This window comes from Scyliorhinus torazame, chromosome 19 (genome assembly GCF_047496885.1).
Source record: "Scyliorhinus torazame isolate Kashiwa2021f chromosome 19, sScyTor2.1, whole genome shotgun sequence".
In the NCBI taxonomy this organism is placed as follows: domain Eukaryota; kingdom Metazoa; phylum Chordata; class Chondrichthyes; order Carcharhiniformes; family Scyliorhinidae; genus Scyliorhinus; species Scyliorhinus torazame.
The window spans coordinates 93,635,364-93,651,436 of NC_092725.1; the positions used below are offsets into that span (position 1 = coordinate 93,635,364).

General features: G+C 44.2%; 1 protein-coding gene across 2 annotated transcripts in view; it reads left to right on the forward strand.

The window, feature by feature from the left end:
• Positions 1 to 15,513, forward strand: part of gnptab (N-acetylglucosamine-1-phosphate transferase subunits alpha and beta) — a 158,591-nt gene extending 143,078 nt beyond the window's left edge. For both annotated transcript variants that reach the window (XM_072484782.1, XM_072484784.1), the window contains one exon: positions 13,527 to 15,513. In XM_072484782.1, coding sequence (XP_072340883.1) covers positions 13,527 to 13,604 — 78 coding nt within the window. In that variant the 3' untranslated portion in view covers positions 13,605 to 15,513. The remainder of the gene's footprint in view (positions 1 to 13,526) is intronic.
• Positions 15,514 to 16,073: the final 560 nt, after the last annotated feature.

Sequence of the window (16,073 nt, forward strand, 5' to 3'; positions counted from 1 at the left end):
GATAGATTACGAGAGTAAACTTGCTCAGAATATAAAAACAGATAGTAAAAGTTTCTACAAATATATAAAACAAAAAAGAGTGGCTAAGGTAAATATTGGTCCTTTAGAGGATGAGAAGGGAGATTTAATAATGGGAGATGAGGAAATAGCTGAGGAACTGAACAGGTATTTTGGGTCGGTCTTCACAGTGGAAGACACAAATAACATGACTCCGGCTTCTGGGTGCAGAGCCTGCCGCCAAGAAATGCAATGTCCTCTGCTGAAGGCAATTCCAGGCTGAAGGCTGAGATGCAGCTGAACGGTTTGGCAGCGTCCCGTGTGGCCCCTAATCGCGTTCTGATACAAGAGAATGGTCGGCATTCAAGTTACAAGAGGATTCAAGAGGGTTCAACAGGATACAAAAGTGGATGGCACAGTAGCACAGTGGTTACTGTTGATTTAGAGCACCAGGGACCTGGGTTCGATTCCTGGCTTGGGTCACTGTGTGGAGTCTGCACGTTCTCCTCGTGTCTGCTTGGGTTTCCTCCGGATGCTCTGGTTTCCTCCCACAAGTCCCGAAAGATGTGCCTGTTAGGTGAATTGGACATTTTGAATTCTTCCTCAGTGTACTGAACAGGTGCCGGAATGAGGTGACATGGGGATTTTCACAGTAACTACATTGCAGTGTAATGTAAGCGTACTTGTGACACTTGTCATAATATGCACAGAAGTATATGATGGTGCACAGACAGACAGTGAGTGACACAAAGGATGACCAATGAATATACAGAATACAGCAGCCAATCACCAGACAGGACACAGCCACTATATAACCAGGGGGCACTAGTTTTCCCTCTCTTGGGATGCAGCCTCTGAGACAGTCAGAGCCTGTGAGCAACAACTAGAACATCCGCCGTGTGGTAGTAAGATAGTCTGGTCAGGTTAGCCTCAGGTCTCCAGTCAATTCAGCATTGTGTCAACCCACAGTTCAAGCATGTTTAATAGTTAAGAGGTTAATCAAATAGCGTTATATTTCTTCAAGTGTTGGAAGCCTGTCTCTCTCTCTCCTACAGTAAACGCAGTCCTCGCAGACCCAGCTTACCCAACACATCAATACTAATAAAGATTATTATTATGTGCTCCAAATGGAGCTGGATGTTGGAGCACCCTTTTCTGTAGTGGCGCAGAGCACTTTTGATCTTGCCAACCAAGGAATGCATAGTTTGTCTTTGGCTGACACGGCGGCTCGTTTGGTCACTTATACAAAGGAATTTGGGGTCCACCCTCACTCCGGTGGTTTATGGGCGCTAGTCAATGCTCATTGTTGTGCAGGGGAATGTCGTAATCTGTTGGGCCACGATTGGCTAGACTAGCTGCAGTTGATTTGGCAGTATATCCTCCAAGTGAGGTCTGGCGGGCTGTGTAAGGTGCTGAGCAAATTCCCAGAGGATTTCCAGCCTGGTTTAGGTACCATTAAAGGAGCCATGGCTAAAATCCAGGTGGACCAGGAAGCCCAGCCTCGATATTTTCACACCCGCCCAATTCCCTACGCTATACTAGTGGAGAAGATTGAAACCGAACATCGGATTTTAAAAAGTTTGAGCATCATTCGGCCTATCCGCTCCACTGAATGGGCGCCGCCGATGGTCCCTGTAATGAAACTGGATAAGACGGTCTGCTTCTGTGGAGACTATAAATTGACAGTGAACACAAGCTTTTGAGGTTAGACCTTTACTTCGCATCGAGGATTTAAATGCAGCCAGTGGCTGTACATTCATGAAACTGGACATGAAGAGCTCTATAAATTCTCATGGAAGTACGTCACAATTAATTCGCATTCGGGACTCTGAGTATTCCTGGCTTCTGTTTGGAGTCTCCTTGGCATGCGTAGTCTTCCAGCGTGACATGGAGAACACCCTGCATGGGATGTTGCGTGTTGCGCTTTACTTCGATGATGTGATAGTCACTGACCACGTAACATTTCAAAACGTTAAAGCAGTGTTGACATGGTTTTGCGAATATGGGGTCTGCCTGCACTGCTCGAAATGTGTGGTTCAGCGAAAGAAGTGGTATATTTGGGATATCGAATGAACCGAGATAGCCTGCCCCGGTCGGCAAGAAGGTACAGGCACTCAAAATGGCCTCCGCTCCACGAGATGCTACGGAACTTAGCGCTTTACTTGGATTAATAAATTATTATGGCCACTTTTTTCTGAATTTGGCTACTATCCTCGCCGCCGGTCGACAAGAAGGTACGGGCAGTCAAAATGGCCTCTTCTCCACAAGATGCTCCGGAACATTGCGCTTTTCTTGGATTAGTAAATTATTATGGCCGCTTTTTTCTGAATTTGGCTACTATCCTCGCCCACGTCCACTTGCTTTTGAAAAAGCGCCAGCCTTGCGCTTGAGGCAAGACCCAGGATGCGGGGCTAGCTGCTACCGTGTGGGCATTGATCGGGATAGTTTGGTTCACTTCCTAGTAATCGATAGTGAGATTACTGACCTGCTAGTCTATTAACATCCGTTAGCTTTGACAGCCAAACCAATTATGCCCAACAACCCGGCACTGATTGGCGATCATCATATAACATTTTGCGTGCTGAACACCCATTGTGTCAATCCCGAGGGCTGCTTTCAGCATTTGTTGAGAAAACGGGCAGATATTCAACATCCCTGACACGGGGCAAAAGCCTCAACGTTCCAGCAGGATGGCCTGCTCCAACAGGCATTATTGCAGTGGCATGCTCATGGGCGAGCCCCCTCACCCTGTGTTTCATGCAGGGCCTCACAGATAGCCATAGAGCAGATCCCTGCGCCTTTCCTGAGATCTCAGGAGACAGGTGAGTCTCTGAAGCTACTACCAGTAGAGTAGGCAGAGTGGGAAGAGGGTCCTGTGTCGATCTTGTCCATTTGGGAAAATAGTGGTGTTATTATTTGACTAGAAATCCAGAGACCCTAGGTGATGCTCTGGAGACTCGGTTTCGAATCCCACCATTGCAGATGATGACATTTTAATTCAATAAAAACCTGGAATTTAAAACTCTATTGACAACCATGAAACCATTGTAGATTGTTGTAAAAACCCATCTGGTTAACTATTGTCCTTTAGGGAAGAAAATCTGCCGTCCTTACCTGGTCTGTCCTACATGTGACTCCAGACCCACAGCGATGTGGTTGACTCTTAACTGTCCTGTGAAATGGGACTAGCAAGGCACTTAATTTGAGGGCAATTAAGGATGGACAATAAATGCTGGCCCAGCCTGTGACACCCACATCCCACAAATGAATGGTTGAAAAGAAATCTCGTCATCCCAGGAATCAATCTGGTGAGGATTTGCTGCACTCCCTCTATGGCAAGCATATCCTTTGGTAAGGAGAACAAATCTTCACACACAACTTGGTGTGGTCTCAGCAAGGCCCTGTACAGCTGCAGAGCGACATACTTAAACTCAAGATATCTTGTAATGAAGGCCAAGATACCTTATGGCATTCTAACTGCTTGCTGCACCTGCATGCTTACTTTCGATGGCCAGGGCACCCAAGGCCTCTTAGCACATATTTCCCAAAATACCACTATTTAAATGGTACTCTGCCACTCTGTTTCTCTGTCAGTAGTGGATTATTTTACACTTATCCATGTATCCATGTTATATTGCATCTGCCATGTATTTGCTCACTCTCAACTAGTCTAAATCACCTTGAAGTCTCAATATCCTCCATCACCCAAATTCCCACCAAATCTTGTCATATGCACCACCAGGCAGTTTGTTACTCTTGTGCAAGTCCAACAAGCATTTTGGTAACTTGCGGTCTTTTGCAGCAGGTCCAGTGGATATGAATTTGGAGCTGTTACCATTAAGAATGGTGCGAATTTCGTTGATACAGATATGTTAAGTGAGTGGGCAAAGTTTTGGCAGATGGACCATAATGTGGGAAAAAAATGAATGTATCCACTTTTGCAGAAATAATAGAAAAATAGCATATTTAAATCTAGAGAGAATGCAGGTGCAGAGGAATCTGGGTTCCTGGTACATAGATCACAAAGTTAACACAAGTGCAGCATGTGATTCAGACGGCAAATGGATGTCATCATTTCTTGCAAGAGGGACAGAATATCAAAGGGATGTTTTGTAATATTGGATGGGGGATTTCGGAGCTGGCATCGGGCAGGGATTAGAAGAATGGGGGACCTGTTCATCGATGGGACGTTTGCGAGCCTAGGGACACTGGAGGAGAAGGTTGGGCTACCCCCGGGAAATGCTTTCAGGTACATGCAAGTGAAGGCGTTTGTGAGGCGGCAGGTGAGGGAATTTCCGCTGCTTCCGGCAAGTGGGATTCAGGACAGGGTGATTTCGGGTGTCTGGGTTGGAGAAGGCAAGGTTTAGGCGATTTATCAGGAGCTGAAGGAAGCGCAGGAGGCCTCGGTGGAGGAGTTAAAGGGCAAGTGGGAGGAGGAGCTTGGGGAGGAGATAGATGAGGGCTGATGCCCTAAGTAGGGTTAATTCTTCCTCCTCTTGCGCCAGGCTCCGCCTAATACAGTTCAAAGTTACTCACAGAGCACATAAGACAGGGGTGAGGTTGAGTCGGTTCTTTGGGGTGGAGGACAGATGTGGGAGGTGCTCGGGGAGCCCAGCAAATCACGTCCATATGTTCAGAACACTTCTTTTCTGTTTTATTTTTTTCGACCCGCGGACTTCTGGGAAGACCCCCCCCCCCCCCCCCCCCCCCAACCAATAAATTCTGGTGGAGAGGAAACCCGAGACACTACACGTGTAGTGTTTCCCACCCGCCCTCCTCCTCTAACCTAATAATAAGACCCATTGGTGTGAGGTAAGTGCCATATTATATTATTATTAGCATTATTATATTATATTATTAGCATTGCGCAGGTCAAGGAGACACAGCCGGAGTGAGAGAGATACAGACAGTGAGAATTTGCTAGTTTGGTGCAGTAAGGTAACCAGGAAAGGTAAGTGGTTAATCTAATTGTGCTGTTTTTCAGTTAAAAGTGCAGGGTAGTGTCTGATTGGCTGAAGCTGCCCCCACCATAAACCTAAATGAAACTAATTAATTAATTAGTGATGGCTGGTCAGGTGATGTGCTTGAGCTGCTTGATGTGGGAGCTGGCAGATCCCATTGCGAGCTGCAGCGACCACATCTGCAGTAAGTGTTGGCTGCTCGAAGAGCTCCGGCTCAGAGTTGATGAGCTGGAGTCTGAGCTCCAAACACTGAGGCACATCCGGGAGGGGGAGACTTACCTGGACACTGTGTTTCAGGAGGCAGTCACACCTGTCAGAGTAAGTAGTTTACATCCTGCTAGTGGCCAGGGACAGCAGGGTGTGACTGCAAGTCAGGCAGGTAAAGGGAACCAGCAGTCAGGAACTCGGGAGCCTCAGCCCTTGACTCTGTCCAACAGGTATGAGGCACTTGCTCCCTGTGTGGGTGGCGAACAGGGTTGCAGGAAGGATGAGTCAGCTGACCAAGGCACCATGGTTCAGCAGGCCATTCAAGGGGAGAGAGTAAATAGGCAAGTTGTAGGGGATTCTATTATCGGGGGGATAGATAGTATCCTTTGTGAGCTGGATAAAGAGTCCCGCATGGTATGTTGCCTGCCCGGTGCTAGGGTGCGGGACATCTCTGACCGGCTTGAAAGGATACTGGAGAGGCAGGGGGAGGATCCAGTTGTTGTGGTCCATGTCGGTACCAACAACATAGGCAAGTCTAGGAAAGAGGACCTGTTTAGAGATTATAAAGAGCTAGGATTCAAATTAAACAGGTCCTCAAGGGTCATAATCTCCGGATTACTGCCCGAGCCACGTGCAAATTGGCATAGGGAGGCAAGAATAAGGGAAGTTAACACGTGGCTGAAAGAGTGGTGTGGGAATGAGGGGTTCCTTTTCATGGGACACTGGCATCAGTTTTGGGACAGGGGGGCCTATACCGTTGGGATGGTCTCCACCTGAACCGAGCTGGGACCAGTGTTCTGGCGAAAAGAGTAAATAGGGTGGTCAATAGGACTTTAAACTAAAGATTGGGGGGGGGGGGGGGGAAAGTCAGGGAACCAAGAGGTGAAGTAATCCGTGGGAAGCGTAGCTGCTTAGGAATACAAAAAAGCATGAAAAGACAGAACTCAGGAGAGGTTACAATAGTCCCCATCCCACAAAATATGACAGTGTATGGAAAGGCTCAGTAAACCAAGGTCCACCACACTAAGAAAACAAAAAGGGACGGTCAATAGAGAATTAAAGGTGCTATATTTAAATGCGCGCAGTGTACGGAACAAGTTAGATGAGCTTGTGACCCAGATTGTGCCTGGCAGGTATGATGTGGTAGGCATCACAGAGACATGGTTGCAGGGGGTTCAGGACTGGCATTTAAACATCCAGGGATTCACAACCTATCGAAAAGACAGAGAGGTGGGCAGAGGGGGCGGGGTTGCCTTGTTAATTAGGAATGAAATTAAATCAATAGCACTAAACGACATGGGGTCGGATGATGTGGAGTCTGTGTGGGTAGAGTTGAGGAACCACAAAGGCAAAAAAAAACATAATGGGAGTTATGTACAGGCCTCCTAACAGTGGTCATGACCAGGGGCACAAGATGCACCACGAAATAGAAAGGGCATGTCAGAAAGGCAAGGTCACAGTGATCATGGGGTCTTTAATATGCAGGTGGACTGGGTAAATAATACTGCCAGTGGACCCAAGGAAAGGGAATTAATTGAATGTTTACAGGAGGGCTTTTTGGAACAGCTTGTGATGGAGCCCACGAGGGAACGGGCCATTCTGGACTTAGTGTTATGTAATGAGCCAGACTTGATTAAAGATCTTAAAGTAAGGGAGCACTTAGGAGGCAGTGATCATAATATGGTCTAATTCAATCTCCAATTTGAAAGAAAGAAGGTAGAATCAAATGTAAAGGTGTTACAGTTAAATAAAGGTAACTACAGGGGCATGAGGGAGGAACTGACGGAAATCGACTGGGAGCAGAGCCCAGTGGGAAAGACAGTAGAACAGCAATGGCAGGAGTTTCTGGGAGTAATTGAGGACACAGTACAGAGGTTCATCCCAAAGAATAGAAAGGTTATCAGAGGGGGGATTAGGCAGCCATGGCTGACAAAAGGAAGTTAGGGAATGCATCAAAGCAAAAGAGAAAGCCTATAATGTGGCAAAGAGTAGTGGGAAGTCAGAAGATTGGGAAGGATACAGAAACAAACTGAGGATAACAAAGAGAGAGATAAGGAAAGAGAGGATCAAATTTGAAGGTAGGCTAGCCAGTAACATGAGGAATGATAGTAAAAGTTTCTTTAAATACATTAAAAACAAACGGGAGGCAAAAGTTGACATTGGGCCGCTCCAAAATGACGCTGATAATTTTGTGATGGGAGACAAGGAAATAGCTGAGGAACTGAATAAGTACTTTGCTTCAGTCTTCACAGTAGAAGACATGAGTAATATCCCAACAATTCCAGAGAGTCAGGGGACAGAGTTGAATATGGTAGCCATCACAAAGGAAAAAGTGCTAGAGAAACTAAGAGGTCTAAAAATTGATAAATCTCCGGGCCCAGATGGGCTACATTCTAGAGTTCTAAAGGAGATAGCTGAAGAAATAGTGGAGGCGTTGGTGATGATGTTTCACCAGTCACTGGAGTCAGGGAAAGTACCAGAGGATTGGAAAATCGCTGTTGTAACCCCCCTGTTCAAGAAGGGAACAAGGAAAAAGATGGAAAATTATAGGCCAATTAGCCTAACCTCTGTTGTTGGCAAGATTCTAGAATCCATTGTTAAGGATGAGATTTCTAAATTCTTGGAAGTGCAGGGTCGGATTAGGACAAGTCAGCATGGATTTAGTAAGGGGAGGTCGTGCCTGACAAACCTGTTCGAGTTCTTTGAAGAGATAACAAATAGGTTAGACCAAGGAGAGCCAATGGATGTTATCTATCTTGACTTCCAAAAGGCCTTTGATAAGGTGCCTCACGGGAGACTGCTGAGTAAAATAAGGGCCCATGGTATTCGAGGCAAGGTACTAACCTGGATTGACGATTGGCTGTCAGGCAGAAGGCAGAGAGTTGGGATAAAAGGTTATTTTTCGGAATGGCACCCGGTGACGAGTGGTGTCACGCAGGGTTCAGTGTTGGGGCCACAGCTGTTCTCGTTATATATTAACGATCTAGATGACAGGACTGAGGGCATTCTGGCTAAGGTTGCCGATGATACGAAGATAGGTGGAGGGGCAGGTAGTATGGAGGAGGTGGGGAGGCTTCAGAAAGATTTAGACAGTTTAGGAGAGTGGTCCAAGAAATGGCTGATGAAATTCAACGTGGGCAAGTGCGAGGTCTTGCACTTCGGAAAAAAGAATAGAGGCGTGGACTATTTTCTAAACGGTGACAAAAGTTATAATGCTGAAGTGCAAAGGGACTTGGGAGTCCTAGTCCAGGATTCTCTAAAGGTAAACTTGCAGGTTGAGTCCGTAATTAAGAAAGCAAATGCAATGTTGTCATTCATCTCAAGAGGCTTGGAATATAAAAGCAGGTATGTACTTCTGAAGCTTTATAAAGCATTAGTTAGGCCCCATTTAGAATACTGTGAGCAATTTTGGGCCCCACACCTCAGGAAGGACATACTGGCACTGGAGTGGGTCCAGCGGAGATTCACACGGATGATCCCACGAATGGTAGGCCTAACATACGATGAACGTCTGAGGATCCTGGGATTATATTCATTGTAGTTTAGGAGGTTGAGAGGAGATCTAATAGACACTTACAAGATAATGAATGGCTTAGATAGGGTGGACGTAGGGAAGTTGTTTCCATTAGCAGGGGAGACTAGGACCCGGGGGCACAGCCTTAGAATAACAGGGAGTCACTTTAGAACAGAGATGAGGAGAAATTTCTTCAGCCAGAGAGTGGTGGGTCTGTGGAATTCATTGCCACAGAGGGCGGTGGAGGCCGGGACGTTGAGTGTCTTTAAGACAGAAGTTGATGAATTCTTGATTTCTCGAGGAATTAAGGGCTATGGAGAGAGAGCGGGTAAATAGAGTTGAAATCAGCCATGATTGAATGGTGGAGTGGACTCGATGGGCCGAATGGCCTTACTTCCACTCCTATGTCTTATGGTCTTATGGATGGGTTTTGGCGGGGTTTTGCGAGGACTATGTCCAAGGTGGTGAACGCCCGGGTCCAGCCGAGCTGGGGATTGGCATTATTTGGGGTATCGGATGAGCCGGGAGTGCAGGAGGCGAAAGAGGCCGGTTTTCTGGCCTTTGCGTCCCTGGTAGCACGGCGGAGGATTTTGCTATTATGGAAAGATGCGAAGCCCCCTCGTGTGGATGCTTGGATCAATGACATGGCAGGGTTCATTAAGCTGGAGAGGATAAAGTTTGCCTTGCGAGGGTCTGTGCAAGGGTTCTCCTGGCGGTGGCAACCATTCCTAGACTATCTCGCGGAGCGTTAGGAGGAGGTCAGCAGCAGCAGCCCAGGGGTGGGGTTTATTTTGGGGTGGCGTTTGGGTGAAGGTGTTTTTTTTTCCCTATTTGTGCTTTTAAATGTTATATGGGGGAAATCCAATGTATAATTTATGATTGTGTTTTTGTTTCTCTTTTCTTTGGGGGGGGGGGGGGGGGTTTGTTGAAAATTTGTTAAAATTTGAATAAATATATATATTTTTAAAAAGTGTATGTATGTGTGTGCAAGAAATATAGTGTGGTGATACAGGGGTATTTTAATTGACCAAATATCGATGGAGATAATGTTGGAATAAATGTTAGGGGCAGCACGGTGGCGCAGTGGGTTAGCCCTGTTGCCTCACGGCGCCGAAGTCCCAGGTTTGATCCCGGCTCTGGGTCACTGTCCGTGTGGAGTTTGCACATTCTTCCTGTGTTTCAGTTCCAGGTATTTTACTTTCCAACCAGGGCAAAAAACATGACTCCTTGGTAATAAGGAAGATGGGGGTTCGGTCATACTTGGCTGCAACTTAACATGTGACTATGTACATTTAAACTGTAGACAGTACTCAGTTCTGTGGTCAGCATTTAGTTAAACTGTGAAGTTTAAACATCACATTGTTTAAGGACGAACCAGCATTTGAGGAATATGGGACCTCTCGATTGTTAGTTAATCTCTTAAGTGCCATATTGAACAAATGAGAATATTTGAGCTCAGATTGGGTAAAGAGAATACTGAATGACCATTGTCAACTGCTGTTGAGCCGTGGTGGGCTGAACCCCAGAGGTGTTAACCATACAGCCATAGAACATAGAAAATACAGCACAGAACAGGCCCTTCGGCCCACGATGTTGTGCCGAACCTTTGTCCTAGATTAATCATAGATTATCATTGAATTTACAGTGCAGAAGGAGGCCATTCGGCCCCGAGTCTGCACCGGCTCTTGGAAAGAGCACCCTACCCAAACTCAACACCTTCACCCAACACCAAGGGCAATTTGGACATTAAGGGCAATTTATCATTGGCCAATTCACCTAACCCGCACATCTTTGGATTGTGGGAGGAAACCGGAGCACCCGGAGGAAACCCACGCAGACACGGGGAGGACGTGCAGACTCCGCACAGTCAGTGACCCAAGCCGGAATCGAACCTGGGACCCTGGAGCTGTGAAGCAATTGTGCTATCCACAATGCTACCGTGCTGCCCTTGAGAACAAATAAATCTACACTATATCATTTAACCGTAATCCATGTACCTATCCAATAGCTGCTTGAAGGTCCCTAATGTTTCCGACTCAACTACTTCCACAGGCAGTGCATTCCATGCCCCCACTACTCTCTGGGTAAAGAACCTACCTCTGATATCCCTCCTATATCTTCCACCTTTCACCTTAAATTTATGTCCACTTGTAATGGTTTGTTCCACCCGGGGAAAAAGTCTCTGACTGTCTACTCTATCTATTCCCCTGATCATCTTATAAACCTCTATCAAGTCGCCCCTCATCCTTCTCCGTTCTAATGAGAAAAGGCCTAGCACCCTCAACCTTTCCTCGTAAGACCTACTCTCCATTCCAGGTAACATCTTGGTAAATCTTCTTTGCACCTTTTCCAAAGCTTCCACATCCTTCCTAAAATGAGGTAACCAGAACTGTACACAGTACTCCAAATGTGGCCTTACCAAAGTTTTGTACAGCTGCATCATCACCTCACGGCTCTTAAATTCAATCCCTCTGTTAATGAACGCGAGCACACCATAGGCCTTCTTCACAGCTCTATCCACTTGAGTGGCAACTTTCAAAGATGTATGAACATAGACCCCAAGATCTCTCTGCTCCTCCACATTGCCAAGAACTCTACCGTTAACCCTGTATTCCGCATTCATATTTGTCCTTCCAAAATGGACAACCTCACACTTTTCAGGGTTAAACTCCATCTGCCACTTCTCAGCCCAGCTCTGCATCCTATCTATGTCTCTTTGCAGCCGGCAACAGCCCTCCTTACTATCCACAACTCCACCAATCTTCGTATCGTCTGCAAATTTACTGACCCACCCTTCAACTCCCTCATCCAAGTCATTAATGAAAATCACAAACAGCAGAGGACCCAGAACTGATCCCTGCGGTATGCCACTGGTAACTGGAATACAGGCTGAATATTTGCCATCCACCACCACTCTCTGACTTCTATCGGTTAGCCAGTTCGTTATCCAACTGGCCAAATTTCCCACTATCCCATGCCTCCTTACTTTCTGCATAAGCCTACCATGGGGAACTTTATCAAATGCCTTACTAAAATCCATGTACACTACATCCACTGCTTTACCTTCATCCACATGCTTGGTCACCTCCTCAAAGAATTCAATAAGATTTGTAAGGCAAGACCTACCCCTCATAAATCCGTGCTGACTATCCCTAATCAAGCAGTGTCTTTCCAGATGCTCAGAAATCCTACCCTTTCCATTACTTTGCCTACCACCGAAGTAAGACTAACTGGCCTGTAATTCCCAGGGTTATCCCGCGTCCCTTTTTTGAACAGGGGCACGACATTCGCCACTCTCCAATCCCCTGGTACCACCCCTGTTGACAGTGAGGACGAAAAGATCATTGCCAACGGCTCTGCAATTTCATCTCTTGCTTCCCATAGAATCCTTGGATATATCCCGTCAGGCCCGGGGGACTTGTCTATCCTCAAGTTTTTCAAAATGCCCAACACATCTTCCTTCCTAACAAGTATTTCCTCGAGCTTACCAATCTGTTTCACACTGTCCTCTCCAACAATATCGCCCCTCTCATTTGTAAATACAGAAGAAAAGTACTCGTTCAAGACCTCTCCTATCTCTTCAGACTCAATACACAATCTCCCGCTACTGTCCTTGATCGGACCTACCCTCGCTCTCGTCATTCTCATATTTCTCACATATGTGTAAAAGGCCTTGGGGTTTTCCTTGATCCTACCCGCCAAAGATTGTTCATGCCCTCTCTTAGCTCTCCTAATCCCTTTCTTCAGTTCCCTCCTGGCTATCTTGTATTCCACCAATGCCCTGTCTGAACCTTGTTTCCTTCAGCCATGTGACTGAAACTAACTTTTGGGGATTGGGGCTATTTTAAAAAATCCTGTAAAAACCACAACTCATGAGAAACATCTGGAACACGAGAATATTTGGATCATCTGAGTGATCATAGCTGAATGTCCTCTAATGCAGCCAAAATACTGTACTTGTTTCAGCTTCCAAACCCACCTGACAACTAACCTGGCTATAATCTGCCAAAAAGAGTCTTTGCAGCTTTGAGAATCATTTGTTTCTAAAAGACCTTCACTCAAATTAAAGGCAAATAAAAGATCAATTAAGGTGACATTAGACCCGCATCAACATGAATCAGAATTATAAATTCCATTTTTATCATTCTGGCTTTAACTTCATCTGTATCAACAACTTATTGGTGTGATTGAGATGTTGCATTCAAACCTACGGGCCAAGTGTGTAATAATAAATAACCACCTTTAAAAATAAATTATCAAAAACCTGCTGCTGGAATTTATTTTAAATTAGAAAAAAAATCACTCCTGAAGGTAAGGAAATAAAGAGACTTTATGCGCACTCACACACACACACACACTCTTAGTACCAACTGGAAGGGATCTCTCAAATTCTGTCACCATGAGAAAATTCCCATTAGCTGATTATTCAAGGACTAGGAGACACCGTTTTAACATTTTTGACCAAGCAATATAGGAGGAATGTAAGGAACAACCTTTTTTACATAGCGAGTGGCAACTACGTGGAATTTGCTGTCCACTAGGGTGGTCAAAGTGGAAATAATAGATTTCAAAAGGAAATTGGATGAACACTTGAAATAAACTTGCAGGGACAGGAGTAATGAGCAGTGGGGAGTGATAATAGTGAACTAACTGGATTGTTCTGTGCAACGGTAGCATGGACCCATTGGGTTAAATGGCAACCTCCTGTGCTGTAAATGAGAATGAGCACTGATTGTCCCATTAAAAAATTTGTGTGTTGTGAAAGCTAATATACCACATCGAAAGGAATTTGTTTTATGATACACAATTGCTTACTGTAGTAGGTGACCTATTTGTTTTTATTTCAGTTGATTGCACTAAAGCGAAAGATTTTCCCAAGAAGGCGGGTTTATATGAATATTGCTCCTGATCGAAGCAGTGTGTAGAAGCAAGGACAACAAGAAACTCCTCCCGTTCTTAATATAGAATTCAGAAACTTGACCAGCAAGAATGAACATGGTAAATAATTGATCAAAGGAACGGAACAAGAGTCTCTGAATATGCCAAAAGGGGAATGGAAATCTTGGCAAAATACCATGTTATGTACCTGAACTGTATAACTCCAGAAAATGAGCACTTTTGCACAATAGGAATGAATATAACTTGATTGTCAACTTTCTGTTCTGGATTTATCAGCATTAGACTATTGACATTTTAACCTGTATTGGTTATTGGAAGCATGCAGATAAATCGTAAGCACCTCCGCGAGATGGAATGATTAGACCTGAGCTTTCAAAGCAAATTAGGGGGACTTCATCTATTCTGGTTCCATTCCATGCAAAATAAACTGATATGCTTTATGGAAATCAAGTGCTGTTGTGGGTGGTGGGCTGAGCTACTGCACTATAAAAGAACATTGATATCTTTTCTCCCTGTGCTATATTGTAATATAAGATTATGGCATAGCTTTACATAAACTACAAAGATTACAAAGAATCCCGAATCAGACAGAAAACAGGTGTTAATGATGCTGATATAGTATTTGTAATATGCACTCCAAGTGTGGAGAATATATTTTATCACACTCCTGCAAGACAGTTTGTCTTGATCTTAAATTCTGTATCATACTGAACTGTTTCATGCTGCACTATCCTGTGAATGCAGCATACATGCTGACCTGCTGTAAAATGACTATGCTGCTGTCACTCCATTTCCACATGGAATAAGTCAATGTGTATTTTGACTAGCAAAGTACTACCCATTGAGTGTAAAATGTGAATCTAACCTCATTTCTCATCAGTTGCTGGTTCTCCAAACATTGCAGATACATACCTAAGTGCCTGCCATGGTTGATGCAGTTCACAATGGTATAAGATATTTATTTATTTTACAAGGATGGTTGCAACATTTTTGAATTGGCTAAAAATAAATTTATTGTACGTCTTTGTTGTTTCATGTGATCCACTTTTGAAGAGCAAATGTTTTAATATTTTTTTAAGTAGATTATGGCCTCCATTGAAACAAGGTCAAATGTACAATTTTGTAACCTTTTTGATCTTTGATTTAAAATAAAGATTTGGCAACAAGAAATTAAATAGCATATAAATTAGAAACATGAAATATCTGTCTTTCATCTCTAAGTCAGAATACTTTATTTCCGGGAAACCATTTTTCATCTTCAACCATATTTTTGGCAGGATGCCATAATTCTTTTAGATAAATACTTTAAATTGACACGTGTCAATTGATAGCTGTTTTAAAACAGCAAAAGATTCCCTGGATGCCTCTCCAGCGTGACGCTTGAGATTAGTCACACTTTATTTTTAGTATTGGTATCTTTATGGGTTTATACTGAAAATATGGAGACGGACTTTGTACCCGTTGTGGCTCCTCTTCAGATTGACCCATTTGACATCCTCTGAACCAATCGTAACCCACCCCACCCTTGTCGTAAATATGATCAGAATAGAATGGGTGTAATCAGTCACCTTTTTGTCAGATCTTAGCACAACTGTTTGTAAATCTAGTCTTTGTTGTTGTGAAGGGCATGTTGTTTTTTTAAAATAACTTTTACTTTTTAAAAAAGATTAAAATGTTGCTCTGTGAACGAGGAACTTGTGAAGAAAGCTGTTGTTCTCGCAGAATTAAGGATTTAAATTTGAAATATCACTGAACAAATATGATGTCTTGAGTATTGTGGCGATGAAAGCTCTTGTGTACAAAATATTTGCTTTACTGACAAAATTGAAAGGTACCTTCCTGGTTTCAGCACACAAAATGAACTGAAATGTTTACTTAAGACAGACAAAATACTACAGATGCTGGAAATCTGAAATAAATATAAAATGTTGGAAATGCTTCTTGTGTTTGATCAGGTATTTCATAGCCCTATCTCAGCAACTGTATCTGGTTCTGACTTGATTTTTTAAAAATTATTCACAGGATGTGGGAGTTGCTGATAAAGTCAGCATTTATTGCTGATCCCCTAATTCCATTTCAGAAGATGGTGGTGATCTGACTTCTTGAGCCATTGAAATCTGGTGAAGGTATTTCCATGGTGCTGTTCGGCAGGCAGTTCCAGGATATTGGCCCAGAAATTATTGAACGATGATAGATTTCTAGTTCAGGGTGGCGTGACTTGGATGGGAGCTTGCTGGTGGTGTCCCCAGACGTCTGCTGCCCTTGTGACCTCTGCTATCAGAAAGATGAGTTTTGGAAATGCAGTCAAAGAAGCTTTGGCAAGCTGGAATTTCTCAGGGGTCAGTGCTTGAGACCTTTGCTTTTCTTGACATACATCAATAATTTAAACTTTGGTGAACAGGACGCAATTTCAAATTTCGCAGATGATACAAAACTTGAAAGTACTGTAAACGGGGAGGATGGAGACACAATACAAAATAAAGGGTGCAATTCTA